General features: G+C 39.8%; 1 protein-coding gene across 1 annotated transcript; it reads right to left on the reverse strand.

Annotated features, from left to right (window-relative positions):
* Window positions 1–3,100: 3,100 nt before the first annotated feature.
* Window positions 3,101–4,325, reverse strand: LOC144712316 (uncharacterized). The gene has a single exon (XM_078586553.1). The coding sequence runs from the start codon at window positions 4,228–4,230 to the stop codon at window positions 3,415–3,417; it is 816 nt and encodes a 271-aa protein (XP_078442679.1). The 5' UTR covers window positions 4,231–4,325; the 3' UTR covers window positions 3,101–3,414.
* Between the last annotated feature and the right edge of the window lie 9,291 nt (window positions 4,326–13,616).

Raw genomic sequence — 13,616 nt, forward strand, 5'->3', positions numbered from 1 at the left:
TGAAATTAAATTAAAATGGAAAAGAGGGAATTTCCACTTTGCACTTGTAACTTTCTATCATGCGACAAAACTTTCATCATCCAATGGCTCAGATAGAGCCACATCACCATCAAATAGTTACAAGTAGGGTTTGACGGTCCCAGTCTGGTCAGATTTTTAGCAAAGATCTAAACCTTACCTCATGTTTGGTCTCATTCCAGTCCATTCTTGTCCATTCCCGGTATTGGTCCTGATCTGTACCATTCCTGTTATGGTTAGGTTGATTAGTCATTTCAAAAAAAGTAAAATTTTTTTGTTGATGGTTATGTTGAATATCCACATTCTGATCTTTAGAACTGTCGGTAATGAATGCCCCTTTGCCTCCCTTCCCTACTTTACCCCATCTCAATATCTTTCTCTACATCTTTCTCTCTCCACACATCCCTTTCTTCACGGAGAACTATCAGGGTGAATAGAGAAGGACAAAAATTCCAACAGAGAACTAGGTTTTAATGAGTTCGTCCATCCCGCCTTTGAATACGAGCACCTCTGCATCAAGTGGGTGCCCATATATGGTCAAATATATGACGGCTACACTTAGCTCAACACAAAATTCTCAGATGAGTTGGGTTTAATTTTTTTAGAATTTTTAAAAATATATATTTAATAATTTATATCCAGTTTGACACTTGGACTTAAACCTGCTGGACTAACCAGTCCATCTTCAAATGGAGTACATACGGCTAGGGTTTGAATGTCCCTGTCTGGTCTGTGTTTTTAGCAAGGACCAAAACTTAACCTAAAGTTTGGTCCATATCCGATTCGGTCTTGTCTGGTCCTGGTCTGGTTCCAGTCCGGTCCCAGTCCTATCATGTTGACCAGTCCAGGTCGAAGAGAAGTAAAAAAAATGGCATGGACTTCCAAAGAGGAAAAATGTATTGCAAACGAAACTGTAAAGTCCATCTGATAAGATAAAAAGAATAATAAAATAAAAAGAGAAGAAGAAAGGAAGAATAAAAGAACAATAGAAAAAAAAGGAAGAACTAAAGAAGAAGAAGAAGAAGAAAGAAAGATGAAAAAGAAGGAAGAGAAAAAAGATAATGAGAAATAGGAAAACCAGGAGAAAGCGAAAGAAAGATGAAAAAGAAGGAAGAGAAAAAATATAATGAGTAATAGGAAAACAAGGAGAAAGAGAAAGAAGGAAAGAACAGTGGAAACAAGGACACCAAGAAGAAAAAGAAAAAGGAAGAGAAAAAAAGAAGAAGAGAAGAAGAGAAGAAGAAGAAGAAGAAGAAGAGGAGGAAGAAGAAGAAGAAAATAAAATAAGAAGGGAAGAAGAGTAAAAGAGGAATAAAATAAGAAGAGAAGAAGAATAAAATAAGGAATAAAAAAGGAGAAGAAGAAAAGAAAAAGAAGAGTGAAAAAGAGGAGATGAAGAAAAGAAAAAGAAGAATGGAATATGAAAAGAAGAAGAAAAAAGAGGAGACGAAGAAAAGACAAAGAAGAAGAACGGAAGATGAAAAGAAGAATTAAAAAGAGGAGACGGAGAGAGAAAAATAAGAACGGAAGATGAAAGAAGAATTAAAAAGAGGATACGGAGAGAGAAAAATAAGAACGGAAGATGAAAGAAGAATTAAAAAGAGGATACGGAGAGAGAAAAATAAGAACGGAAGATGAAAAGATGAATAAAAAAAGCGGAGACTAAGAAAAGAAAAAGAAGAGTTAAAGAAAAGGAGGAGAAGAAGAATAAGAGAAAAATAATAAGAAGAAAAGAAGAAGAGGGCGAATAAATAAATGAATGAAGAAAAAAATTATTTATTTATTAAGAATATCCGGTTCAGGTCCCCGGTCCAAAATGTCAAACCCTACATACGGTGAAACCAGTCCTCGGTCCTAAATGTCCAACACTATATAAGACGACATGATAAGACCCGTAGAATTGTGGACTGAATTTCTTATAGGGCCACAGAGCGAGCAATTTCATGCGTTATGGTCTCGTGTTAAAGTACACCAAATACCCACTTTAAATTCTTTTTGTCTCTTGGTTTTGTTCATTCACGGCTTCATCTGATCCTGCACTTAGAGGAGCTGATCCTTCAGCTAACAAATTATCTGATCATGCTCTTCCAGGTACTTATCATGCGCCTAGTGGGGCATTTTAGACATTATAAGAACCGACTGTAGGATCATCAATGGTGGGAGAAGTGACACCTGGAGAATGAACATCACAGAGGTGAGAGATACAGGATCAAAAAAACTCTTCAATTACTTCTTGCCTGGCCTTCAAGAGGGATTCCTGCCCTCTTTCAAGTGGAATACATGCAAGCTGGACCACCCACAGCCATTGTTTAGCGCAAACCGAAACCGAGCCCACAGTCTGGGTCATTATTAAAATCATAATCTGCAGATTTTCTTGAGAGTGTTCGGTTTATGGCATTTCTTTGTTCAAAATTTTCCAATTTCAGCTTGGTACTTATTAAACTGGAAATACTGTTCTTTTTTTTAATTTTTTTGAAAGTGAAAAGGAAGACCAAGTTATAAGTCTTTGGTCTCCGTTTTATGAAATGGATTTTCTGCACCTTTATTCAACTTCGGCAGTGTAAGATCTAGGCCTATGTTGTAGCATGCCTTTGATTCTCAAAAATCTTGGATCTGTACAAATCCACGATTACCCTATTGCTGATTGGGCGGATGTTTTTATCCTTAAACAAGTTGTAATCTGATTCCAACTTTCAGTACTCCCAGCTAGAACTAGAAGTCACATGTCAACTACAGCAAAGGAGTTATTTTAAAAATGAGTTATTTCAAACACTACAAACTAGATCTTTGACCAAATCTTTTTTCTCTACTCCGCCTCGAACTGGTCCGTATGGATTGATCCCTTAACCCCACAAGTTACTCCGCATTTTTTTATGAAAAAACTAAAACAAAATCATGAACTCGGTGGGCCGATCAGATCCGCTAGGCAGAATCGATCGATGGACTCCCTACCTGAACATCAACACGGTATATCAGATAATCAATTGAGCTCTTCGACCGGCCTCTATACTTGCCCTGCAGATTAGGATCTAAATTCCTAACATTACTGTCATTTGAAGACGAAGTGTTACTCAGTGCGGAGTTAGAAAAGCGACAAACCAAATTGCAACGTTCAGAGAATAAAAAGAAAGCGCTCCAGAAGAGTTCATTACACAGAGAAGTGCACCCTTCTTGTTTTGAGCGCCTAAAAAGAAGAAGCTCTGTAGCTGCGGAATTAAGAAAGCCTGGACAGGCCAAAAAAGAGGAAGAAAGGAGGTCAGTCAGTCGGTCGGTCGCTAGAAGCTACTGTTCTGGTGGGTCTGCCTTCCACACGACAGACCGCTAACTACACAAAAAATTACCACACCTCCGACACCCACAAAAGACAAACCGCAGTTAGAGCTTCAGCTGAACTCCTCAGTGCTCGCCGAGATCGAGAGACTCCACACAAGCCCGCAGAATGTCTCTCTTGATCGCCTTCTCCTGCAGCGAATACTTCATTCCTTGGATCAAGTGGGCTTTCCAGGTTTGATCAAGCTCCTGCAGCTTGGTAGGACTCAGCCGCTTGAATCCCATCAAAACGAGCCCGCTCGGCTCCGAACTCTCGTTCTCTTTCGCCAGTTCTTCGACGAGCCTTTGGAGGTGGCGATACCCCCCAGATTCTGACTTCACAGGAGCGGGGTCAGGGGTTTTCCAGATCTGCCGCGACAGCTCAAACACGGCCTTGTCGTGGGCCTTGGCGGGCTCGCGGCGGTTGTTCTTGAGCTTGGAGTAGGCGAACTCCCACCTGCGCTTCAGCCTGCGGACCTTGTCGTAGACTTGGTTCCGGTTGAAGGGCAGGTTCAGGTTATCGCGGAAGAGCTCGTCTACCAGGTCGACGGAGGAGCCCGGGTCGACGCCGCGCTCTTTCCGGCATCGGATGAGGGCTTCCAGCAGCTTGATCTCGTTGCCTTCCGACCAGATCCGATCGAAAGTCGGTTTCTTCTCCGGATTTGCTTCGATCGGAGCCGCCTCGCGATCCTCCGCGCTTCTCGCTTCCTCGTCGGTCTTCTCCGATCCCAACGCTTTGTCGGGCTTCTTCTCCTTCTTTTTCTTCTTCTTCTTGTCGTCGGGGGCTCCGACTGGCGTGATCGGGGGCGGGGAGACGAGAGGGGGCGATCTGCGTCGCTTCTTCTTCTCTCGAGTCGACGACGAAGGCGCCTCCGCTGGAGTTTTCTTAACCTCGTTCGCCATGGAAGCGCCGGAGAGATGGAGCTCGGTGGGCGTCGCGATCGTCGAGATCAGCTCGGAGAAAGAGACTAGAGCAAAATTGGGTCCGCCGCGCCCCTATTTGAACCTCTTTTCGAGCCGCCTCCCAAACTACTATTTAATTTCGGATTGTACAGATACGACCGTCTAATTTCCTTGAACAATTCTAATCTCTGTACTTGGGAGAGTTATCAGTGGATTTGATTACTCTCAAGGAGACCGTATTGAACCCCAAAATCAAAATCTTGATTATTCAGAGAAGTTTATTAGTGATAAATGCATTGGGAGAATGAAAAGACGTGGAAAAAGTTCGGTCAGATGTAAAGGAATCATGAGACATGGACCCTTAGTCTGTACGGAGGAATGGGCCCTTACTCTGTACGGAGGGAAGTAATAAATGGATTTGACTGCTCTCAAGGAGACCGTTTGAAACCCTAAATTCAAAGTCGCGGTAAATCAATGTAAAGAGAAGTTTGGTTGTGATAAATGAACCAAGAGAATGAAGTTTTAATTTTGTAAATGAAAAGTTATAGAAAAAGTTCAGATGTGAAGTAATTATAAGACTGCAGTTATCTCGTCTGAGATGTATTATTTCTTAACTTTATTTTTAGAAATTCAAAGTCGCGGTAAAGCATCGTAAAGAGAACTTCAGTAATGATAAATAAACCAAGGGAATGAAGTTTTAATTTTGCGAACGAAAAATTTTAGAAAACGTTCAGATTTGAAGGAATCATAAGACTGCAGCTATTTCATCTGAGATGTATTTTTTCGTTACTATATTTTTAGAACACTATATGGTCAAATAGGTTCCACCAGTGTTCCTATCGTCCTCAGAATATCAGAAATATGGAGAATATTGGAAGAAGCATTGAGGAGAGAAGAAATGGAAGAACTGAACAGGTAGCTCAAGAAGGTGTCAGATCGATGCATTCTCCTTGATCAGAATGGTCTCCCAAACCATTGATGGCCTTATGGATTAGAAAAAGATTCAATCTGATCTCTTCAATGCCTAATCTTTTGGCCTATTCGTAGCATAGGGTGAAGCTAGCAGCAAGACCCAATTAACAAATCTGAAGTTCCATTTAGATTTTTGACAGAAACGCTTATATTTTCCAATTCCTTGATCAGTATAAAGTTTCTGCCTGTTGGGGTGCACCGCACTTGTCAGCTACTTCTAATTATTCATCTTTTTATGAGAAGGGAACCATTTCTGGTGAGATCCATGGAATTTGATCCTGCGGCAACACATAATGTTAACACAGGCGTAACAAATTATTGTCTATAGTGGAAGTACTGAGATCAACTCCAGAATCAGAAAGAACTGACTAAGCAGATGCCCCCAAATAATTTAAAGGAGTAAGCAAATATTAGGTTTTTGTCGACTAGATGGAGCTTCTGATGATATACCTGGTTTGTGCTTCTACGTTTAACTTAAGAGATGAACAGGTGATAGGATTGGCCATTCAAGAGATGAGAGCAAATCCAGTTCACATCAGTAAAACAACATATAAAATTCGGATGAATACACTGATAAGTACAACATCTAGAGGGCGAGGATCCTTCTATTGCATGGGATCAAGAAAATGACATCGAAATGTGAACAAATACCCATAAAAGTCTGCATTCTCCATTTGTGAGAAACTAGAAAAGTAAGATGCTTCCTAACTGTAGATCTGCAGTTTATTCCAAGGAACAACCACCGTCAAGGTGGCAGACATCAAGGTTTCACAGTCTGTTTTGCTTACTACCTGTAAGAGTAATATAATCAACAAGAATGATCCTGACCTGAGACACCGCACCCTCTCAATGACCAATTAATTTGTAATTATGACCTACAATCTTTAACCATGAAATTAAAATCTGTTTTAGTTTGGACACAACAAGAAACCTATGATAATGATTACATGGTTAAGATAAGATCATCCAACATTTGTAGAAGAGGATATCAGCTCAAGGATTATGTAATTAAATATCTTGCCGCAGTATGAGAAATATTAGAGAAGGCGTTCTCTGATTATTGTCGCCACACATTAATATTAACCATAATCACTTATTGGAGTTTATAGTTAATTATAACCAAAATTACTTCGGAGTCTCACTGGTGGCGACGACGTCAACGCATCGACTCCAACCGCGTCACCACCGTCATCTAAAGTCAACACAACCGCTGAAGACATGCCGCCATCGTCACCGGATCAGGTCAACACGCCAACATCAAGCACGTCACCGGATCAAGTCAACATGCCAGCATCAGGCACGTCTCCACCCACGCACGCCCCTTCACGCGTCCTGACACGTCGCCAAAGGCAGATCCAGAACTGCCCCCTAACGTGACGCCAAACTACGCCGTTCGTATGTCACTCGTCTTTATTTTATTTCTTTTAACTGTAATTTCTCTTTCCTCCAAGGCCTATATGTATAGGCCAATATTTCAAGAAACAGTTAGGCAGTCATTATTCAAAAATTGAGTTTTTTTTTACTCTTCTTGGAGGACTGCCCATCCTCCCCTATCCCGTCTCCACCCCAACCCCCGTCGTCGCCGCCGCCATAGTCGTTGTCGTCGGCCTTCTTCCCACTCTTCCTTCCTCTTCCTTCTTCCTCTCTGTCTCTCTGTCTCTCCCCCTCCCCTCTTCCTCTCTTCGTCGTGATCTGTCCGCCTGAGTCCGGCGCCAGGGGTGCCCACCTTCGGTGCCCTAGCGCCGACCACCCGCGCTGACAGCCCATGCGGGCGCCCGCGCAGGTGCAAGCTCCACCCGCGAAGGCAGCTAACGCGATCGCCCGCGTAGGCACAAGCCCCGCCCCTGCAGGCAACCCTCGCGGCCGCCCGCGCAGGCGCAAGCCCTGCCCCCCCAGGCACCCCTCGTGGCCACCTGCGCAGGCACCCCTCGTGGCCGCCCGCGCAGGCGCAAACCTCGCCCGCGCAGGCAACCAACGCGGCCGCATGCGCAGGCAACAGTCGTGCCTGCGTAAGCAGCCAACGCCGCCGCCCACGCAGGCGACAGCCTTGCCCATGCAAGCTGCCAAGGCGGTCGCCCGTGTAGAAGACTGCCTCACCCGCGCATGCAACCAATGCGACCGCCTGCACCGACGATGCCTGGCCGCGCCCGTCCATCAACGTTCCTCACTCATCTGTCACGCTCCTTGCCAGGGCCTCTCAACGCCCGGAACGCCCAGATCTCTCGTCCAGTGGGCCATACAACACCCAGAAGGCCCAGTTACTTCACGACCAGAATTTTCCGCATCCTCAACACGCATTATGGTGCTGAGGTACTCCTGAACTCCTTTAGTGTCATGTGTTCTTCGTCTAGTGTTCCACAAGGATTCTTCCACCGCCGTCAGATTTGATTGGAATTTCTCTGTCCTTCCACAAAAATTTCTTCCTCTAGTGAGATTTCCCGCGACGTGAATTCGAGTATTGGATTTGGTGCTTTGGCATCGTCGCAGTGGTTGAAGACAGTACTCCCACCCTCGATGAGGAACGGGGATGCACCGCCATCATTTCATCGGTTTTAGGTTTTCGAATTCGATCCTGTGAACTTTGTGGCCTGTTTTATCCTTCTACTCAAACCCGTCTAGCATCCTCCACCGTCATTGTCATACCCGTCTCCCTAGTTGTTTCTCCCCTGGTTGTTCTACGTCATCCACCCCTCGTCGTCATTCTCGTCTCCCTTAGTTGTCCTGCATCACTCACACAATGGACTATATATGCATGAAAGCAAATAACAATGAGGTACTTTGAGAGAGTTGATCAATGTTGTATCGTTTCATCTACAAGGTGTGGTTTGGCATCCGACGGGCTGCCAGCTATTTCTATTAATTGGGTTGAATCCATCCTAAGTCAATTTATGTGTTAGATATATATAATTAACTATGTTATCCAATAAAATGTTATTTTACTTCTATAGTTATTAACTAGACTTGATTGATTATTTCATGTTCAGAATATTTTAATAATTTTGATCGGAGCCTAATATTTTTTTACACAATTTGCTCCGTTGAAATCACATAAATAAAAAATCAATTAATAGGTGACACATGATTTTAAACATGTACCAATTGTTGGATGTGGCCCAAAGATTAGGACTTTTATGGGTCTAATTGTACCATAAATATAGGTAAACATAGGGAATGTAATTTAAAAGAGGCAAGCCAAAACTAAAATATGCTGATGGGAAGGGTGATAAACTTTCATGCTGATGGAAAATTTCAATTATAAAATCCAGAAACACACACATTGAACAAAAATATGAAGACATCACAAGACAAAAAAATGGACAATCCAATTACCCGAAAAGGCCGAACAGGAAAAAATGGTCTGAGAAAGAGTTCTCTTCTCTTGCTTGTGTAACTTCCTCTACGAGAAGTGAAAAATAATGTTTTATACAATTCATACCTCTCCCCAAAAGTGGTTGGCCTAGATGAACACAACAAGCTGTTGCGGTACAAAACCTTGAATTTCTTTGATGAACTTGTAAGATCTTCTTACTTCGTTGCTATGTTCCTTGTTTTTTGCCAAAGAACCAAGAAAGGGTTGAATGTACATGCTCTAGGAGAAGTGATTAGTAAGAGCATCACATTCATTTAAGGCCGCAAATAATTTAAGAGATTAATAGTGAATAGTAGACTTAATAGTTTGTTTAATATACTTAAAAAACATTCTTATTTTCTGTATTCTCTTTATGATCTCCTTGAGCTTTCTACTCAAAACATTACCTCCTTAAAACCCTCTTCTCCTCTACCACTGCTAACATCACATTTCATATTATTGGACTACCTTGTCCCTATGGATCAACCCATTTCTCACTCTATACTTATCATATTAAGGAAAAAATTGAAGTATCCTTGCACAATTCTAAACATAGTGACATGTTAGTAGAAAATAAAGGCATCATTTTGTACTTATTGACGTGCAAGATATAATTGGAGATCTACCCTTCTAGTGAGACTGGATGTTGAGAAGATCCCTCAGGATTTCAAGTAGTGTTGTCAATAGAATGTCAAGGAGATTTAATATTCCAAAGATTAAATGGATATGTCTAGAGGTGAGACATGTGAATGATTTATTGAGACTCATCCAATGAACCAGGGAATAGTGGAATTTGTTCCATGCAAGGAGATGATATCATCTCATCATTGGTTTGAAGCTGTTTTCTTTTCTGTTGCATGATCCCTTTTGGATCATCAATATAGTATAACAAACCTACTAGAGTGGTCATTTAGAAGGGTATTAGACATGGAGAAGTCACAAAGGAGTCTCCAATTCCAAATGTCCAGTAGTTAGTGAAAAGGCATAACGAGGATTGGGCAAAGTGTAGTTCACATAAGGGTAAACAGATATGTGACCTTGATCGTACAGAAATGTCATGCAACATCAGTCCACAGAGATTCACGTAACAAAGTTGATGGTGTCGTTGGAGAGGTGACCCTCGAGCATGCGATAGAGGCACGTAAGGAGAACATCCAATAGTGGCACCATAAAGAGGCTACCTTGGAAAGGGTTGAACAAGTTGTAGGGACACACAATTAGAGTGCACAAGGACAGTAGGAGAATGGGCCACCATAGAGAAAGTGTTAGACGTGCCAGAAAGGAGCAAAATTGATGTGATACTCTTACAAGAGAATAAACCTGAATATATATCATAAATGAATGAACCTAAATATTGTAACTCTTCTAATATTTGTATTGAATTTCATGATAGTTACAATGACTAAGTGAATTATAATGAGATCCAAATATGATGATCTACACTCCTAAAAAATGTACTTAAAAAATATTCATATTCAAATGATACTTGAGATAGACATAAAAAATCATGACATGACAGCATTGTTGGATGATGAGTATTGTGAATCTTGTGGTCATTAGCGTGGGCACATAGAGGATGGAACGTGGGTACTCTTAAAGAAAAGAGTTCACTAAATTGATCTGTATGAATCCCCGAACGGTATCATTTGAACAGTGTTGAATGGTATTATCCCTGAATGGTATTAAATAATGCGAATCATAATGGAGCTTGAAAACTAAACCAAAATTTGCTTAGAACATATCATTTTTTCCAAAATTAAATCCATGATCTTTTGGTTCCTTGAATGAGTCCTCAGGAGATGCATGAGTCTCCAGTCTCTAAATTTTTCCATATGATCCTCATCATGTCGAACATACTCACCTTCTCCTCAAAAAATATGGCCATTTCACCAAAATGGTATTCTCCCCGTTTAAGTCATCAAAAATGGAAGAGTACCCAAGTAGAGAAGAAAAATGAGATGAGCTCACAGAATGACTGACATGGACATATTTGCCTTGAGGTTGTCTTTTTTTTACTAGTTTTGTGATTTCCCGTATGAATATTTGCATGCATTGGTAATTTAAATGAATCTAAATGGATTAGAATTGGAAACACTGGATGATCTAATCGCCTTATGCAGAGTTTAATCCACTATCAATAATAATTTGGGCACGTCCATTTTTTACTAGTTTTGTGATTACCGGTATGACTATTCGCATGCATTGGAAATTTATATGAGTCTAAGCGGACATTAAATTTGGAAACATTGAATGATTTAATCACCTTATGCAGATTTTGATCCACTATCAAGTAATCCCTTGGGATCGTCTTTTTTTTACTAGTTTTGTGATTACCAGTATGAATAATTTCATGCATAGGAAATTTAAATGAATTTACATGTACATTAAAATTGGAAACATTGGATGATTTAATCACCCTATGCAGAGTTTGATCCACTATCAAATAACCCTTTGGGATTGTCTTTTTTTTTACTTGTTCTGTGATTTCCAGTATGGATATTTCCATGCAAAGGATTTTTTAATGAATTTAAATTAACATTAAAATTTGAAACATTCAATGATTTAATCACCTTATGCAGAATTTGATCTACTATCTCATAATCCTTTGGGATTGTCTTCTTTAACTACTTTTGTGATTATCATTATGAATATTTGCATGCATTGGAAATTTAAATGAATTTAAAGGGATATTAAAATTGGAACATTGGATGATCTAACCACCTTGTACAGAGTTTAATCCACTACCAAATAATTCTTTGATAGGCCAAATATCCTCTGCTTCTCAACCAGAGATTCATACAGATATTTGATTCGGTTGAGTGCTCAAATAATCCTTGCACGGATGAAAGTTGATTTGGTAGAAATTTTTTATAAAAATATCTTCTGTCATGACATGAATGCCTACTCCTCATGCACAAAATTATATTAAATGAAAAAAAACAATTTAGGATTATTTATGAAAAATAATTGTAAAGTGTCAATATGATTAATCCCCGGAAAAAATTTGCATGGGCAAGAATTCTTTAGGCCCAATATGTTAACTGTAAAACAAGGATGATAGCCTAACAAGGATGAAGAGGATGTGATATGAATGGTGTGGGATATGTCTAGAGGCTGAACATTTGAAACATCCAACACAACTAGTTTGAGGAACTAAGAAAGTGTGGATTTGATCGTAGAGCCATTTTTTTGTAAGCATCCTTCATTGACTCCCAATATTAATATTGTTGGCCAGATCAATGGGGTATTTTTTTTGAAGCATTCTTTTTTGACCAAGCCTCAGATTCACAGCCTAGCCCAATGCCTAAAAATTGACCTACCGATGATGGAAAATTGTGATGTTTATTTACTGTCGTCACAATTTTGTTTTGCCTAAATAAAATAAATTTGTTAAAATAGAAAATTCACTCATGTTGTGTAGAATGGGAGTTAAGTTGTCTCCACAAGGGCTGGCTTTTAGAAGTGAATTTAATGCTTAAGTTTGGTTGCTGCAGAATTTAGGATTAGAATAAGGATAATGAAAATAATTAGTTATAACAGTAAAAGAAGTAATAATAATGATAAAGATAGTTAAAGGTGAAGAATAGAAAGTAATAAAAGGTAGTTAGGGAAGTGGAGAAATCAGTATTAGATATGATAAGTAATAACAAGCACTGAGAGAAAATAGTAGTACAATGAAGATATGAGATAATTATAAGTAGGATGTTAATTATATCATTTTGCTCTACGCTCACCTACTTTGAGCTTGCATGAATGCTGTTGTGCCTAGTGACCTACCTTGGCCGCGTAGAATAATTTTCTTCTTTACTTATGTATATATGTGTTTCTTATTATTCTTCTCTCTTCTTTTATTCACGTATTTCTCTTTAGCCCTGCAGAAGGTGTAATAACCACTATATGGAGAATTTAACCGACTGCAATTACTAATGTTAAAACCTATTTTGTATGAAATAATTGACATGTAATTAATACAAAAATTAAGTTAAAATGTAGGGTTGTAACAAAATGCTACTTTTAATGCATGAGATGAAAGTTTATATAAAGATGAAGATAATATTAGTAGAATGATGCCAAAATGGCTTAAAATTATGTATAATTTCATGCCTCATTTTGGGTTCATCACCTACCCTAGTTGGCTTACTTGTAGCAGTCATGTTTTTTGCCAATTGGCTGACCTGACTATTTTCGTTAGCCCAGCCCGTAATGCCTTTCCTATCATTGGCCTGCTGGCCATCGGCTTGACCACTACTATTCGGTTTGGTGTGCTAACCAGTGTGCCATAGTCACCTGTGCAGCCACTCGCCTATTCTTCACCGGTTGATCTGTCGTCCAATTGGCCTACCATTGACCGACCTGATGGATATTATGTGCCCATTAAGCCAATCACATCACCATGTTTTATTTAAGTTTATTGAAAGAAACATTAACTTGTTATTATTCATGTGTGATTTGCCTCAAACTAGATCTTCCCCTCCTTTGTCCGTTTTTCCACACATTCCACAAATACTTCTTGATAGTGAGGAGATCCACAAGGTCTTCAAGAATATTTGGTGGAGGAGGATAGGAGATCCATCATTCTTCTAGTAGCGTGGATACTTCTACAGTCTAGAGCAAGTGAAAGACTTGAAGAAGGCCTCCCATGAAGCAAGTCAAGGGTGGAAAAAGTTCCCCATAAGTTACACTACGTATGGTTTGTTTTAGAGATTAATTTTGAATTGATCTTTAGCTTCCATCGCATTGTATTTGTTTTCATGCACCAAACCATAGCTCAATAACCCAATGTAACTTGCTTGCTAATCTCTGGCAATCCTATCTCGCCTGACCTAGTGATGAATGTAAATTACGTACTTAATTTCTTGTCATTGTAATTCAAATTTGCCAAAATCAAATAAATTTGATAATAATAAAAAACGCACTCAAATGTATAGGAGTGAGGTCCTCTTCATAGGGACTGGCCTTTAGAGGTGAATTTAATAATTGAGTTAGGGTAATGGAGAATTTAATATGATAATAATGGTAGTTAAAGAAACTAGTTACAGTCGAGTAATAGAAGTAATAATAGTAC

Source organism: Wolffia australiana, chromosome 14 (genome assembly GCF_029677425.1).
Source record: "Wolffia australiana isolate 7733 chromosome 14, ASM2967742v1".
Taxonomy (NCBI): Eukaryota; Viridiplantae; Streptophyta; class Magnoliopsida; order Alismatales; family Araceae; genus Wolffia; species Wolffia australiana.

Coding starts and splice junctions, on each gene's coding strand:
- LOC144712316 (XM_078586553.1), bottom strand. CDS start 4,230: ATGGCGAACGAGGTTAAGAAAACTCCAGCGGAGGCGCCTTCGTCGTCG.